General features: G+C 44.2%; 1 protein-coding gene across 1 annotated transcript in view; it reads right to left on the reverse strand.

The window, feature by feature from the left end:
- Positions 1-290: 290 nt before the first annotated feature.
- The window catches only part of ankef1a (ankyrin repeat and EF-hand domain containing 1a), a 35,861-nt gene continuing 22,621 nt past the window's right edge, over positions 291-13,530 (reverse strand). Inside the window, exons 6-9 of the mRNA XM_078230613.1 lie at positions 11,837-12,063; positions 5,944-6,142; positions 3,638-3,752; positions 291-449 (exon numbers count right to left, since the gene is read on the reverse strand). Coding sequence (XP_078086739.1) covers positions 291-449; positions 3,638-3,752; positions 5,944-6,142; positions 11,837-12,063 — 700 coding nt within the window. The remainder of the gene's footprint in view (positions 450-3,637; positions 3,753-5,943; positions 6,143-11,836; positions 12,064-13,530) is intronic.

A 13,530-nucleotide genomic window follows, 5' to 3' on the forward strand; every position in this document is an offset into this window, starting at 1 on the left:
GGCTGGATTATTGGCCAAACATACTACTGTGAATCATCACTACTAATGCTCATGAATGACTGTGGGAATGGGAGTACACCTTGAATTTCCAATGGGGAGCAGATACTGAAACGTGGCAGAGAACCACGTTTTGAAACATTCCCAACATATCGCAGTCTTTACAAGTGGGAAATTAAGAGTTTCACAAGTCCTTGTAACAAAAAGAAAACCAATTCTGCTGTATCTGTTTTCTATCCTTTCACTTTCCTCTGATTAACGTTATCTTTTCCAATGTCAGCGTGAGATCCTCCCTATTTGACCACTGTAGGCTCCAATTCTTCCAACTTCTTCTTGAGGTTTTTCTTGAAGGGCATCAAGAAATCATTAAAATCCACTTCGTAGGTGAATCGCTCCCGGTTCTCCACTCTCCTCTGAATGAGCTCCTCGGTGGTTGGTGGGCTACCCCATATCTTCAAAAAAAATGGAAAATGCTCTTAAACCGTATGAAATTCCAATATTACACATTCACAGTGATAACTGACCGTTTTAGTGCAGATCACATTCGCAGTTAACATGTGCCACCTTCTTATGTTTTATGGAAAGGACAAACAAATCATTACAAGTTGTACTGCACTTACTTTTGGCCCTGATGAAGGTCACCTAAACTCATTATCTGTGATGTAGTTAATAGTCCTCTGTAACTTATTGTACAACAAACCACAGGGTAACATTGGAGGGTTTGCTTTGGTTTAAACATCTTCCTGATTCCCTGAATTCAGTTGTATATGTTATATCCAGATTAAATGACAGAACTATTTCGGTTGGATTTGACATCATGCCAAGAGTGGCACAGTGGTTAGCACTGCTCCCTCACAGCGTCAGGGACCCGGGTTCTATTCCGGCCTTGGGTCACTGCCTGTATGGAGTCTGCACGTTCTCTCTGTGTCCGTGTGGGTTTCCTCTGGGTGCTCCGGTTTCCTCCCACACTCCAAAGATGAGTGGGTTAAGAACTAGGAGCAGGTGTAGGCCATCTGGCCTCTCGAGCCTGCTCCGCCATTCAATAAGATCGTAGCTGGTTAGGTGGATTGGCCATGCTAAATTCCCCCTTAGGACCCTCAGGCCCTTGATGTTGGGGATGGCGGAGAGAGTCGAGCAATATTGAAGGTATGGGGTACATTTTCATAGTCATAATGTGGTGGCGTGAACCACACATTCCTCATGGAACACACTTTGAAGCCACTCCCATATTGTGATTTGTGTAGGCTGGGTCAGGTATCAAAACTCAAGAGATTATACCTTACTGAAAAGATTGAAAGGTAACCTCTTCTCCAGAAACAATAAAGACTATGGCATGACTTGACATGGGTCTTCAGGACTGTGAATGGGTTTGGAAGTATAGGTTTCAAGTAGATGTTCCCACTTCTGGGAGAGGACGGGTACTTGGGCCCTTAATCATAAAATACCTACAGTACAGAAGCAGGCCCTTTGGCCCATCGAGTCTGCACCGACCACAATCCCACCCAAGCCCTATTTCCGTAATGCCACACATTTACTCTGCTTATCTCCCTGACACTAAGGGGCAATTTAGCATGGCCAATCAACCTAACCCGCACATCTTTGGACTGTGGGAGGAAACTGGAGCAGCCGGAGGAAACCCACGCAGACACGGGGAGAATGTGCGAACTCCACACAGTGACCCGAGACCGAAATCGAACCCGGGTCCTTGGCGCTATGAGGCAGTATTGCTAACCACTGTGCCACCCTAAATGATAAGATAATCACTAATAAATTGAATAGGGAATTCACGAGAGACCCAAAGTGTGATCAGAGTGTTGAACTGGTTACCACAGGGAGGAGTTGAGGTGAAGGGAATGTCTGAGAGAGAGAGAGAGGCATGGATGACAAAACATTAAAAATGGCATGATATTTTTACTCAAAATAATTTTTGGATCATTGGAAAAAGGTTGGGAGTGTGGAGTGTTGCGAATGCAGCAATCTTGTTGGCGATCTGGCCACTGAGGGAATTGTTTAACTAGTTGGGATTTGTTAAAACTTTAACTGCAATATATTTGGGGCGGCACGGTGGCACAGTGGTTAGCACTGCTGCCTCACAGCGCCAGGGACCCAGGTTCGATTCCGGCCTCGGGTCACTGTCTGTGTGGAGTTTGCATATTTTCCCCGTGTCTGCGTGGGTTTCCTCCGGGTGCTCTGGTTTCCTGCCACACTCCAAAGATGTGTGGGTTAGGTTGATTGGTCATACTAGATTGACCTTAGTGTCAGGGGGATTAGCAGGGTAAATGTGTGGGGTTGTGGGGATAGGGTCTGGGTGGGATTGTGTTCGGTACAGACTCGATGGGCTAAATGGCCTCCTTCTGCATTGTAGGGATTCTATGATATCAATTGTGAAGAGAGAGTTGATGTTCCAATTTGCTGTCAAACAGGACCGCTCTGTTGTCGGATGGATCTGATAACAGGGCTCGTTCTGTTGGCTGCGCATCTCATTTGAGGGATATGAAAGTGCTGTACTATCTTTTGGATATTTTTGGTTGAGGAATAGGGCCTGGTTTGGATTATTTTCACCAAAACCAAACTAAAACTAACTTAAGAACAAAGAAAATTACAGCACAGGAACAGGCTCTTCAGTCCTCCACGCCTGCACTGACCATGCTGCCCGTCTGAACTAAAACCCCCTACCTTTCCAGGTGTTAGAATATAACCAGTGACAACTTTGTATTGGATGTAATGTGACCAATGGTAACAAGCTATAAAAGTCAGCTGACCCAATAAACCTTGGAACCAATTACAGAATGATGTGATGGTCAGCTGACCAATTGACTCAGTATAAATAAGAACCTGTTGGGAATGGTGGAGGAACTTGGATTGGCCCAGGGCAAGGCCCCAAGGTTGGAGTTATGAAGTTTCTTTATTAAGCCCTTTCTTTGATTTACAAGTTGGAGTAAATTTTGTTATATGTTTATTGTCTGCATTTGAAGAGTTCCTTCTGAAGAAACATCAGGGACGATATCCCTCTATTCCCATCCTATTTATGTATTTGTCAAGACGCCCCTTAAAAGTCCTTATCATATCTGCTTCCACTACATCCCCTGGCAGTGAGTTCCAGGCACTCACTACCCTCTGTGTAAAAAACTTGCCTTGTATATCTACTTTAAACCTTGCCCCTCACACCTTAAACCTATGCCCCCTAATAATTGACTCTTCCATCCTGGGAAAAAGCTTCTGACTATCCACTCTGTCCATGCCCCTCATAACCTTGTAGACTTTGATCAGGTCACTCTTGTGTGTTCTAGTGGAAAATATGGACTAACCACAAAACAGGATTTGTCTTTGTGTTTATTGTCCCGTTCACCTTGTCATTTTAGAGATGGAATGACAAAACATCAAATTCAGAATTCAGACAAACTGGCAAACTGACCCAACTAAACTCAAAGGGTGGACTTTTCCCATCCTGCCCGCCATGGGAATCATAGCGGGTGGGGAGGACCATACAAAAATCCGTTGACCTCAGGCGGGATTTCAAGTCTTGGGGGCGAGCGGGATCAGAAAATCCTGCCCTAAGAATGCTTGCTGGCTTTTGGATCTTGGAGCATCTTAGCAATTTGTTAAAGAAGGGATATTTTTGCAGAGGGTCTGTACTTACGTTTTTTGGTACAAAGGTAATGTCAATTTTCTTGGCCATGCCACTATTTAGCATTTCACTCTTTCTTGCTATGCTGTCCTTAGGATAATCTCTCTTTGGTGATCTTAATCGATGAGTCAGAATTGGGAGTTGTGGCTGTTGGAATAAAGTGTGTTTGAGTCAAAGGGAGGTATTTATTTTAAGTGGGGTTTTATCTGACAAAGGTGAGAATGCATGTTCCAGGATTCAGTTAAAGATTTATTTCAGTGAAGCAAATTCTCAGAATTAAGACATTACTTGCCAGGAGCTATGAACTCTTACACTTATGTAGAAAATGAGTCACTTAGGCCTGCAGTGCTTACAATTTATAGGAACAGGAGGTCTTTAGCTCCTTGAGCCTGTTCCACCAATCAATGGGCTCCTGGCTGATCTTTAACCAAACATCATCTATCAGACATCGTCTTAGGGGAGGCAGTGGCATAGTGGTATTATCACTGGACTTGTAATCCAGAGACCCGGGGTAATGCTGTGGGGACTCGGGTTCAAATCCTACCACGGTAGATGGCATAACTTGAATTCAATAAAAGTCTGGAATTAAAAGTCTAATGATTACCATGAAATCATTGTCGGAAAAGCCCATTTGGTTCACTAATGTCCTTCAGGGAAGGAAATCTGTCACCCTTACCTGGTCTGGCCTACATGTGACTCCAGATCCACAGTAAGGTGGCTGACTCTTAAATGTCCTCAGGGATGGGCAATAAATGCTGGCCCAGCCATGAACGAATAAAAAAAAACTGGGGAGCGAGTGGCATAGTGATATTGTCAAGGACTAGTAATCCAGAGCAAGATCTGGGGACCTGGGTTCGAATCCCGCCAAGGCAGATGGTGAAATTTGAATTTAATAAAAAAAATCTGGACTTAAAAGTTTGATGATGGCCAATTGTCAATTGTCATAAAAACCCATCTGGTTCACTAATGTCCATTTGGGAAGGAAATGTGCTGTTCTTACCCGGTCTGGCCTACATGTGACTCCAGACCCACAGCAATGTGGTTGACTCTCAACTGTCCTCTGAAATGGAGGCCAGTTAGGGACGGGCAATAAATGCTGGCCCAGCCAGTGATGCTCACGTCCCATGAAATGAATAAATAAAAATTTGCCCCATATTCCTTTCAAATCTTGGTTAAAAGGATCCATCATTCTCAGATTGAATCTATCGATCTAGCATCAATTGTCATTTGTGGAAGAGTATTTCAAACTGCTACCATCCTTTATCAAAGCTAAAAGGGTCAACTGGACTCGAGGGTCAACAAAGGGTCAACTGGACTCGAAACGTCAGCTCTTTTCTCTCCTTACAGATGCTGCCAGACCTGCTGAGATTTTCCAGCAATTTCTCTTTTGGTTTCAGATTCCAGCATCCGCAGTAATTATCCACTGCTACCATCTTTTCCATATAGAAGTCTTAGTTGTGCTCTTGAAAGCTCTCATTTCCAGACTAACCAATGGGTATAAGCCCTCACTATCTAGCATAGCTGCCCCCTTTTAATCTTTGGAAAAATTTGGGTCAAAACATCCCTTAATCGTTTAAATTTCAGAAATACACTTTTAGCTCTCCTTGTAATTAAATCTTTAGAATCCAGGTATCATTCCGGTTAGCTCAGTTGGCTGGACAAACTAGTTTGTAGATCAAATTGGTGCCAATATCAAGGAGTTTGATAATAAAAACAGAAAATGCTGGATAAACTCAGCAGCAGTTCGGGCGGCACGGTGGCACAGTGGTTAGCACTCCTGCCTCACAGCGCCAGGGACCCGGGTTCGGTTCCGGCCTCTGGTCACTGTCTGTGTGGGGTTTGCACATTCTCCCCATGTCTGCGTGGGTTTCCTCTGGTTGCTCCAGTTTCCTCCCACTGTCCAAAGATGTGCAGCTTAGGTGGATTGGCCATGCTAAATTGCCTCTTAGTTTCAGGGGATTAGCTGGGTAAATATGTGGGATTATGGGAATAAGGCCTGGGTGGGATTGTGGTCGTTGCAGACTCGATGGGCCAAATGGCCTCCTTCTGCACTGTAGGGATTCTATGAGGTCTGGCAGCATCTATGGAAAGAGAAACAAGAGTTAATGTTTCGTGTCCATATGATCCTTCTGTAGAACCTGTTCTAGTTGAGATAGATTCGTCCTTGTCCTTTCCGTCGTAGGAAATAATAATTCTTTACTCTGGTTCAGTGAATAATCACCAAGGACTTGCCTTGGGGCAGAGAACTCGAAGCAGAAAGTAGACTACATTTTCAAAGTAAATTGGGCTTTCGAAAAGTCTTCAAGAATGAGGTATATGAGGAGCTGTTTACCATCTCTGCCTGAGAAGATTTAGCTGCTGCAGTCTGAGGCCGAGAAGGGGCAGCGCTGCCTCCTTTTGCACCTTTTGCTGCCTTTTTCAGCTTGTCTTTTTTCGGAAGGCTGTCCAGCTTTTCTTTGACCACTCGGATTATTCTCACGTCCGCATAGGCGTTGGCAAGGTCCAAAGCATTTTGCCCTAGTTTTAATGGATACAAGAGAAAAAAAGTAGCCAGGGTGTAGCGTCACATTGCAAAACGTACTGTGCATTTAAGGACCAGGGTCATCATCCGATGTCAACCAAATTTCTCCTTCAGGACCAAAGATATAATTGAGCAAACACAATTGTGCCAAGGCTTAATATGACTTTATGAACTTCAAAGAGACATTATAAAAATTAGATAACTATGCATATGTCTCTTGTAAGAGCTCAGAACATTTCACAGGCAATGAAATATCTTTGAAGTGTAGTCACTGTTGTAATGTCACAAACATGTCAGCTAATTTGCGCACATTAAGGTGATACAAACAGGAATGAGGTAACTACTTAGCAGTTTTTATTGATGTTTGGTCAGGTATAAACCTTGGCCAGAATTTTGGGAGAACTCCCTTATTCTTCAAATATCGCCATGGGATTTTGTTTTTAAAAATGAGGTTGCAGATGGTTTAATATTTAATTCCAAAGCACCACGTCTGAAAGGCAGCAATGTCTAAGTACTTACCTCACTTGTGAATGAGAAATTCATTTGTTTAACACATCGCACAGTGACTGTAGATGTGAGCAATAACCATAAGACATAGGGGCAGAAGTAGGCCATTCAGCCCATTGGGTCTGCTCAGCCATTCAATCATATCATGACTGATCTGATATGATTAATCTCAACTCCATCTTCCTGCCTTATCCCCATAACCTTTGATTCCTTTATGCATTTAAAAGTCTGCCATCAAAACGTTGTGGTGTTTGACTTTAATAGAACAGCACGACAGCACAGTTGCTATCACTGCTGCCTCACAGCTCTAGGGACTCGGTTCGATTCTGGCCTTGGGTGACTGTCTGTGTGGAGTTTGCACGTTTTCCCCATATCTACTTGGTTTCTTCCGGGTGCTCTGGTTTCGTCCCGCAGTTCAAAGATGTGCAGGTTAGGTGGATTGGCCATGCTAAATTGCCCCTTCATGTCCAGAGATGTGTAGGTTAGGTAGATTGGCCATATTAAATTGCCCTTAGAGTCCAAAGATGTGCAGGTTATGTGGATTGGCCATGCTAAATTGCTCCTCAATGTCCAAAGATGTGTCGGTTAGATGGATTAGCCATGGGAATTGTGTGGGATTACGGGGGTAGGGCAGGGGGAGAGGGCCTGAGTGAGATGCTCTGTTAGGGAGTTGGTGCAGACTCGATGGGCCAAATGGTCTCTTCTGCACTGTCAGGACTCTATGACTCTCAATGGGCTACATGGCCTCTTTTTTTCCTGACAATTTCTAGAATGACTCTAATTTTACATTAAATATTGTTTAGGAGAATCTCATAAATGGCGATATCAGGTGTGGCCCAGTGCGGCATGGTGGCACACTGGGCACCGGCCCATTCCAAGGGAACGGGGCCAGACCAGGGTGGGCTGACGAGTTGGGGAGGGGGTGGGGGGGAGATCTGCTGCCGCTCTGCATTGTGTGATTGGTTGTGGGAGAGGGGGTGATCAATCCAGCTGAGGGGTGGGGAGAGGAGAGTTGCGAATGGCAGCGGGGCCCCACGGTAGCGTGGGGGTGCTGAGTCACAGAGGCTAGCTATAGCAGTAGAGGCAGTGACAGCTCTCTGCTGCTCCCAGAGCAGAGACCTGCACATGCACAATTGAGAAAGGATTAGTTGGCTATCTAATTGTGAGAGAACTCTTGGGGACGGGTGATCATAATATGGTAGAATTCTTTGTCAAGGTGGATAATGATGTAGTTGATTCTGAGACCAAAGTCCTGAATCTCAATAAAGGCATGAATTGGCCATGTTGGACTGGGAAACATTACTGAAAGGAAAAACAGTGGACAGGCAATGGCAGACATTTAAAAAATAGATAGGTGAACTCCAGAAGTTGTTTATTCCTGTTTGGCACAAGAGTGGGAAGGGAATTGTGGCCAAACCATGGCTTACAAGGGAAATTAGAGATAGCATCAGATTCAAGGAAGAAACATACACATTGGCAAGAAAAAGTAATAGGCCTGAGGATTGGGAGCAATCCTCAGCAAATTCAGCAAAGGAGGACCAAGGGGTTGATTAAGAAGGGAAAAATAGAGTATGAAAGTAAGCTAGCAGGGAACATAAAAACTGACTGTAAAAGTTTCTATAGGTATATAAAGAGAAAAAGATTGACAAAAACAAATGTGGGCCCCTCACAGTCAAAAACAGAAAAATTCATAAAGGGGAATAAAGAAATAGCTGAGGAATTAAATTTGTACTTTGCTTCACAAAGAAAGACATGAATAATGTACCAGAAGTTCTGAGAGAAACATGTTTTAGTGAGGAGCTGTAGGAAATCAGCATTAGTAGAGAAATGGTTTTTGGGGAAATTGTTGGGATTGAAGGTGGATAAATCTCCAGGTCCTGATAATCTTCATCCCAGAGTACTTAAGGAAGTGACCCTGGAAATAGTAGATCCTTTAGTGGTTATTTTCCAAAATTCTTTGGACTCTGGACTGGTTCCTACAGATTGGAGAGTAGCTAATCTAAGCCTGCTATTCAAAAAGGGAGGTAGAGAGAAAACAGGGAACTATAGACCAGTGAGCATAACATCGGTACTGGGGAAGTTACTGGAGTCCATTATCAAGGATTTCATAACTCAGCAGTTGGAAGGCAGTGGTATAATCAGACAAAGTCAGCGTGGATTTACAAAAGGGAAAGCATGCTTGACGAATCTATTGGAATTCTTTGAGGATGTAACTAGTAGAGTTGATGGAGGAGAGCCAGTGGATAGTGGTTTAGTTAGACTTTCAGGAGGCTTTTGACAAATTCTCACATAACAGACTGCGATGTAAAGTTAAAGCACATGGAATTGCAGGTAACGTCTTGAGATGGATAGAAAGCTGGTTAGCAGATAGGAAGAAAAGAATTGACATAAATGGTATTTTTATGATTGGCAGTCAGTGGCTAGTGGAATTCTGCAGGGATCTGTGCTAGGACCCCAACTGTTCAGATTATATATTAATGATTTGGAAGAGGGAACTGAATGTATTATCTCCAAATTTGCAGATGATACAAAGTTGGGTGGGAGGGTGAGCTGTGGGGAGGATGCAGGGATGTTTCAGCGTGATTTGGACAGGCTGAGTGTGTGAGCATCTGCATGGCAGATGCAGTATAATGTGGATAAATGTAAGGTTATCCACTTTGATAGCAATAATAGGACGACAGATTATTACTTGACTGGGTGTAAATTGAGTGAGGTGGATACTCAGCGAGACCTTGGAGTCCTCACGCATCAGTCACTGAAAGTAAGCACGCAGATACAGCAGGCAAGAAGGCAAATGGTATGTTGGCCTTCATAGCGAGAGGATTTGAGTATACGGATAGGGGAGTTTTGCTGGCGGGCATTGGTGAGGCCACACCTGGAGTATTGTCCGCAGTTTCGGTGTCCTTATCTGAGGAAGAATGTCCTTGCTATTCAGGGAGTACAGCGAAGGTTTACCAGGCTGATTCCTGGGATGGCAGGTCTGTCATATGAGGAGAGACCAGGTCGGTTAGGATTGTATTCACTGGAGTTTAGAAGAGAGAGAAGGGATCTCATAGAAACTTATAAAATTCTAACAGGGTTAGACAGGATAGATTCAGAAAGAATGTTCTCGATGGTTGTGGGGGGGGTGGGGGGGGGGGGTCTAGAACTAGGGGTCATAGCTTGAGGATAAGGGGTAAACCTTTTAGAGCTGAGGTGAGGAGAAATTTCTTCATCCAGAGGATGGTGAATGTGTGGAATTCACGAATAGCTCTTGGGGCTAAAGGGATCAAGGGATATGGGGGGAAGGGGGGGGGTAGTCAGGATATTGAATTCGATGATCAGCCATGACCAAATTCAATGGCAGAGCAGACTCGAAGGGTCAAATGGGCTACTCTTGCTTCTAGTATATATGTTTCTATGTGCCTTCTGCTGTTATTGGCCAGCTTTCTGGCGGTTTAAGCCCTGCCCACTCCCCCTCCAGGCGAGAAACGGATTTCAGGATTTTTTTCATGCACCGAATGCAAAATATTTGACATTTCGACTTGCCGAAAAAATGGATCCGAAACTCTCCCCATTTTCATGCTCATTCTGGGCTTAGAATTTTTTTCATAAGATCACCCGTATTGTGTTCTCTCATTGGTTTTCCTCTTCGGTTCTCTTAACATTCTGAAAGCATGAATCAGCAAATTGGGATAGCAAATCTTCACTTGGACACGGTGGAGCTAAAAATGAGGAGAGCTGCAAATGACTCAATTTAAACTGTAAGAAGTTTCACAACACCAGGTTAAAGTCCAACAGGTTTATTTGGAATCACGAGCTTTCGGAGCGCTGCTCCTTCATCAGGTGAAGGAGCAGTGCTCCAAAAGCTCGTGATTCCAAATAAACCTGTGGACTTTAATCTGGTGTTGTGAGACTTCTTACTGTGCCCACCCCAGTCCATAAGACCATAAGACATAGGAGCAGAATTAGGCCACTCGGCCCATTGAGTTTGCTTCGCCATTCAATCATGGCTGATATTTTTCTTATCCCCATTCTCCTGCCTTTTCCCCAAAACCCCTGACCCCCTTATTAATCAAGAACCTATCTATCTCTGTCTTAAAGACACTCAATGACCTGGCCTCCACAGCCTTCTGCGGCAAAGAATTCCACAGATCCACCACATTCTGGCTCAAGAAATTCCTCCTCATCTCTGTTTTGAAGGATCGTCCCTTTAGCCTGAGGTTGTGCCCTCTAGTTCTAGTTTTTCCTACTAGTGGAAACATCCTCTCCACATCCACTCTATCCAGGCCTCACAGTATCCTGTAAGTTTCAATAAGATCCCCCACATCCTTCTAAAGTCCAATGAGTACAGACCCAGAGTCCTCAACCGTTCCTCATACGACAAACTCTTCATTCCAGGGATCATTCTTGTGAATCTCTTCTGGATCCTTTCCACGGCCAGCACATCCTTAGATACGGGGCCCAAAACTGTTCACAATATTCCAAATGGGGTCTGACCAGAGCCTTATACAGCCTCAAAAGTACATCCCTGCTCTTGTATTCTAGCCCTCTCGACATGAAAGCTAACATTGCATTTGCCTTCCTAACCGCCGACTGAACCTGCACGTTAACCTTAAGAGAAGCTTGAACAGTGACTCCCAAGTCCCTTTGTGCTTCTGATTTCCTGAGCATTTTCCCAATTAGAAAATAGTCTGTGCCTCCATTCCTCCTTTCAAAGTGCATAACCTCACACTTTTCCACATTGTATTCCATCTACCGCTTTTTTGCCCACTCTCCTAACCTGTCCAAGTCCTTCTGCAGCCCCCCTGCTTCCTCAATACTACCTGTCCCTCTAAATATCTTTGTATCATCTGCAAACTTAGCAACGCTGCCTTCAGCTCCTTTCTCCAAATCGTTAATGTATATTGTGAAAAGTTGTGGTCCCAGCACCGACTCCTGAGGCACATCACTAGTCACCGGCTGCCATCCTGAAAAAGACCCCTTTATCCCCACTCTCTGCCTTCTGCCAGTCAGCCAATCCTCTATCCATGCCAGGATCTTACCCATAACGCCATGGGCACTTAACGCCGCCACCTCCACATCATCGCTTTAAACTGTCACGACAAGTTCAAATCTGCCCCCAGTATCTTTTTACAGTAAATATTCTCTTTCAGTTTTGGTTCATAACATTTGTAGATCATGTCTCTCAGTGCTAGCATTACCTTTATTGTTCTCCATGTCAACACGAGCCCCGTGGTTAATCAGATACGTTACACAGTCCAATCTGCAGCTTTCAATTGCTCTCATCAGTGGCGTGGCTCCATTTATGGAAGTAGCATTAATCAATGCGCCATTATTCAGTAGCAATTCGACAATGTCCTGCTGTCCTGAATGGCAAGCGTGATGAAGGGGTGTCCACAGTAGATTATCGTATGCATTCACATTAGCCCTAGGAGTACACAAAGATTTACAACAGAACTGTATGAAAGATGGTTAGTTTCTAATGCAACTTTTCACTTTATTTGAGTGTGCATTTTCTAATATTTAACCAGAGGTTAATATGCTCCCTTAGGAAAATATCATACAATATGACATCTGCTTTAAGAGGAATATTAGTGTAATGATAAATGATTTCCTGAAAATGTTTTAAAAGTTCATTTATTAGTCATAAGTAGGCTTACATTAACGCTGCAATGAAGTTACTGTGAAAATGCCCTAGTCACCACACTCCGGTGCCTGCTCGGGTACACTGAGGGAGAATTTACCATGGTCAATACACCTAACCAGCACTTGTTTCAGACTGTGGGAGGACCCGGAGGAAACCCATGCAGACACGGGGAGAACGTGCAAACTCCACACAGACAGTGACCCAAGCTGGGAATCGAACCCGGGTCCCTGGTGCTGTGAGGCAGCAGTGCTAACCACTGTGCTACCGTGTAAAGAATAGCATGGTATTACTGCAAATCTTATGTTTGATGTACTATCCATTCAAGCGCCACAATGCAAAGCCAATATTTCCTCAATCCAGAATTACCCAACCTTAAACACCCAAAATATAACAACAGCAAATAAAGGCAAATGTCTTAAGAAAGGAATTTAAAACAAATGCTGACCATTAAGTCTTCAAGTTTCAATCTCACGCTATTTTCTGACCAACTGCAGTTTGAGTTTAACCCAATAAGCATTCGATTAGAATAGTAGACTTCTGCTGGGAGATATTAAGCCCCATTTCCTGTTTGGAATAGAATCATTGAATCTTCAGTGCAGAAGGAGGCCATTTGGCCCATCAAATCTGCACTGACCACAATCCCATCCAAGTCCTATCCCATAACCCCATGCATTTATCCTAGCTAGTCCCCCTGACATTAAGGGGTAATGTAGCCTAGCCAATCCACCTAACCCGCACATCTTCGTACTGTGGGAGAAAACCGGAGCACCCGGAGGAAACCCACGCAGACACAGGGAGAACGTGCTGACTCCACACAGACAGTGACCCAAGCCGGGAATTGAACCCGGGTTCCTGGCGCTGTGAGGCAGCAGTGCTAACCACTGTGCCTGTGCCAGTGTGAATAGGAAACTTTCAGCCTAAAAATCCAGCAACATCCATTTTTGGCCATCGAGTATGACCCATCTTTGTCCCATATCCTTTCATGCCCCTAGCTAACAAAAGTCTATCGAGCTCAGAATTAAAATTAACAATTAATCCAGCATTAATTGTCACCTGCGGAACAAAATTCCAAAATTCAATGCCCCATGTGGAAAACTGCTTCCTAATTTCACACTGGCTGTATTTCTTTGACCAGTTCTCCTAATCCTAGACTCCCCGACCAATGAATATATTTTCCCCAAATTTGCTCCATCTATTTTCCTTGAGACTTGGCTCAAACAGGGTGGCACGGTGGTTAGCACAGCTGCC

This window comes from Mustelus asterias, chromosome 15 (genome assembly GCF_964213995.1).
Source record: "Mustelus asterias chromosome 15, sMusAst1.hap1.1, whole genome shotgun sequence".
In the NCBI taxonomy this organism is placed as follows: domain Eukaryota; kingdom Metazoa; phylum Chordata; class Chondrichthyes; order Carcharhiniformes; family Triakidae; genus Mustelus; species Mustelus asterias.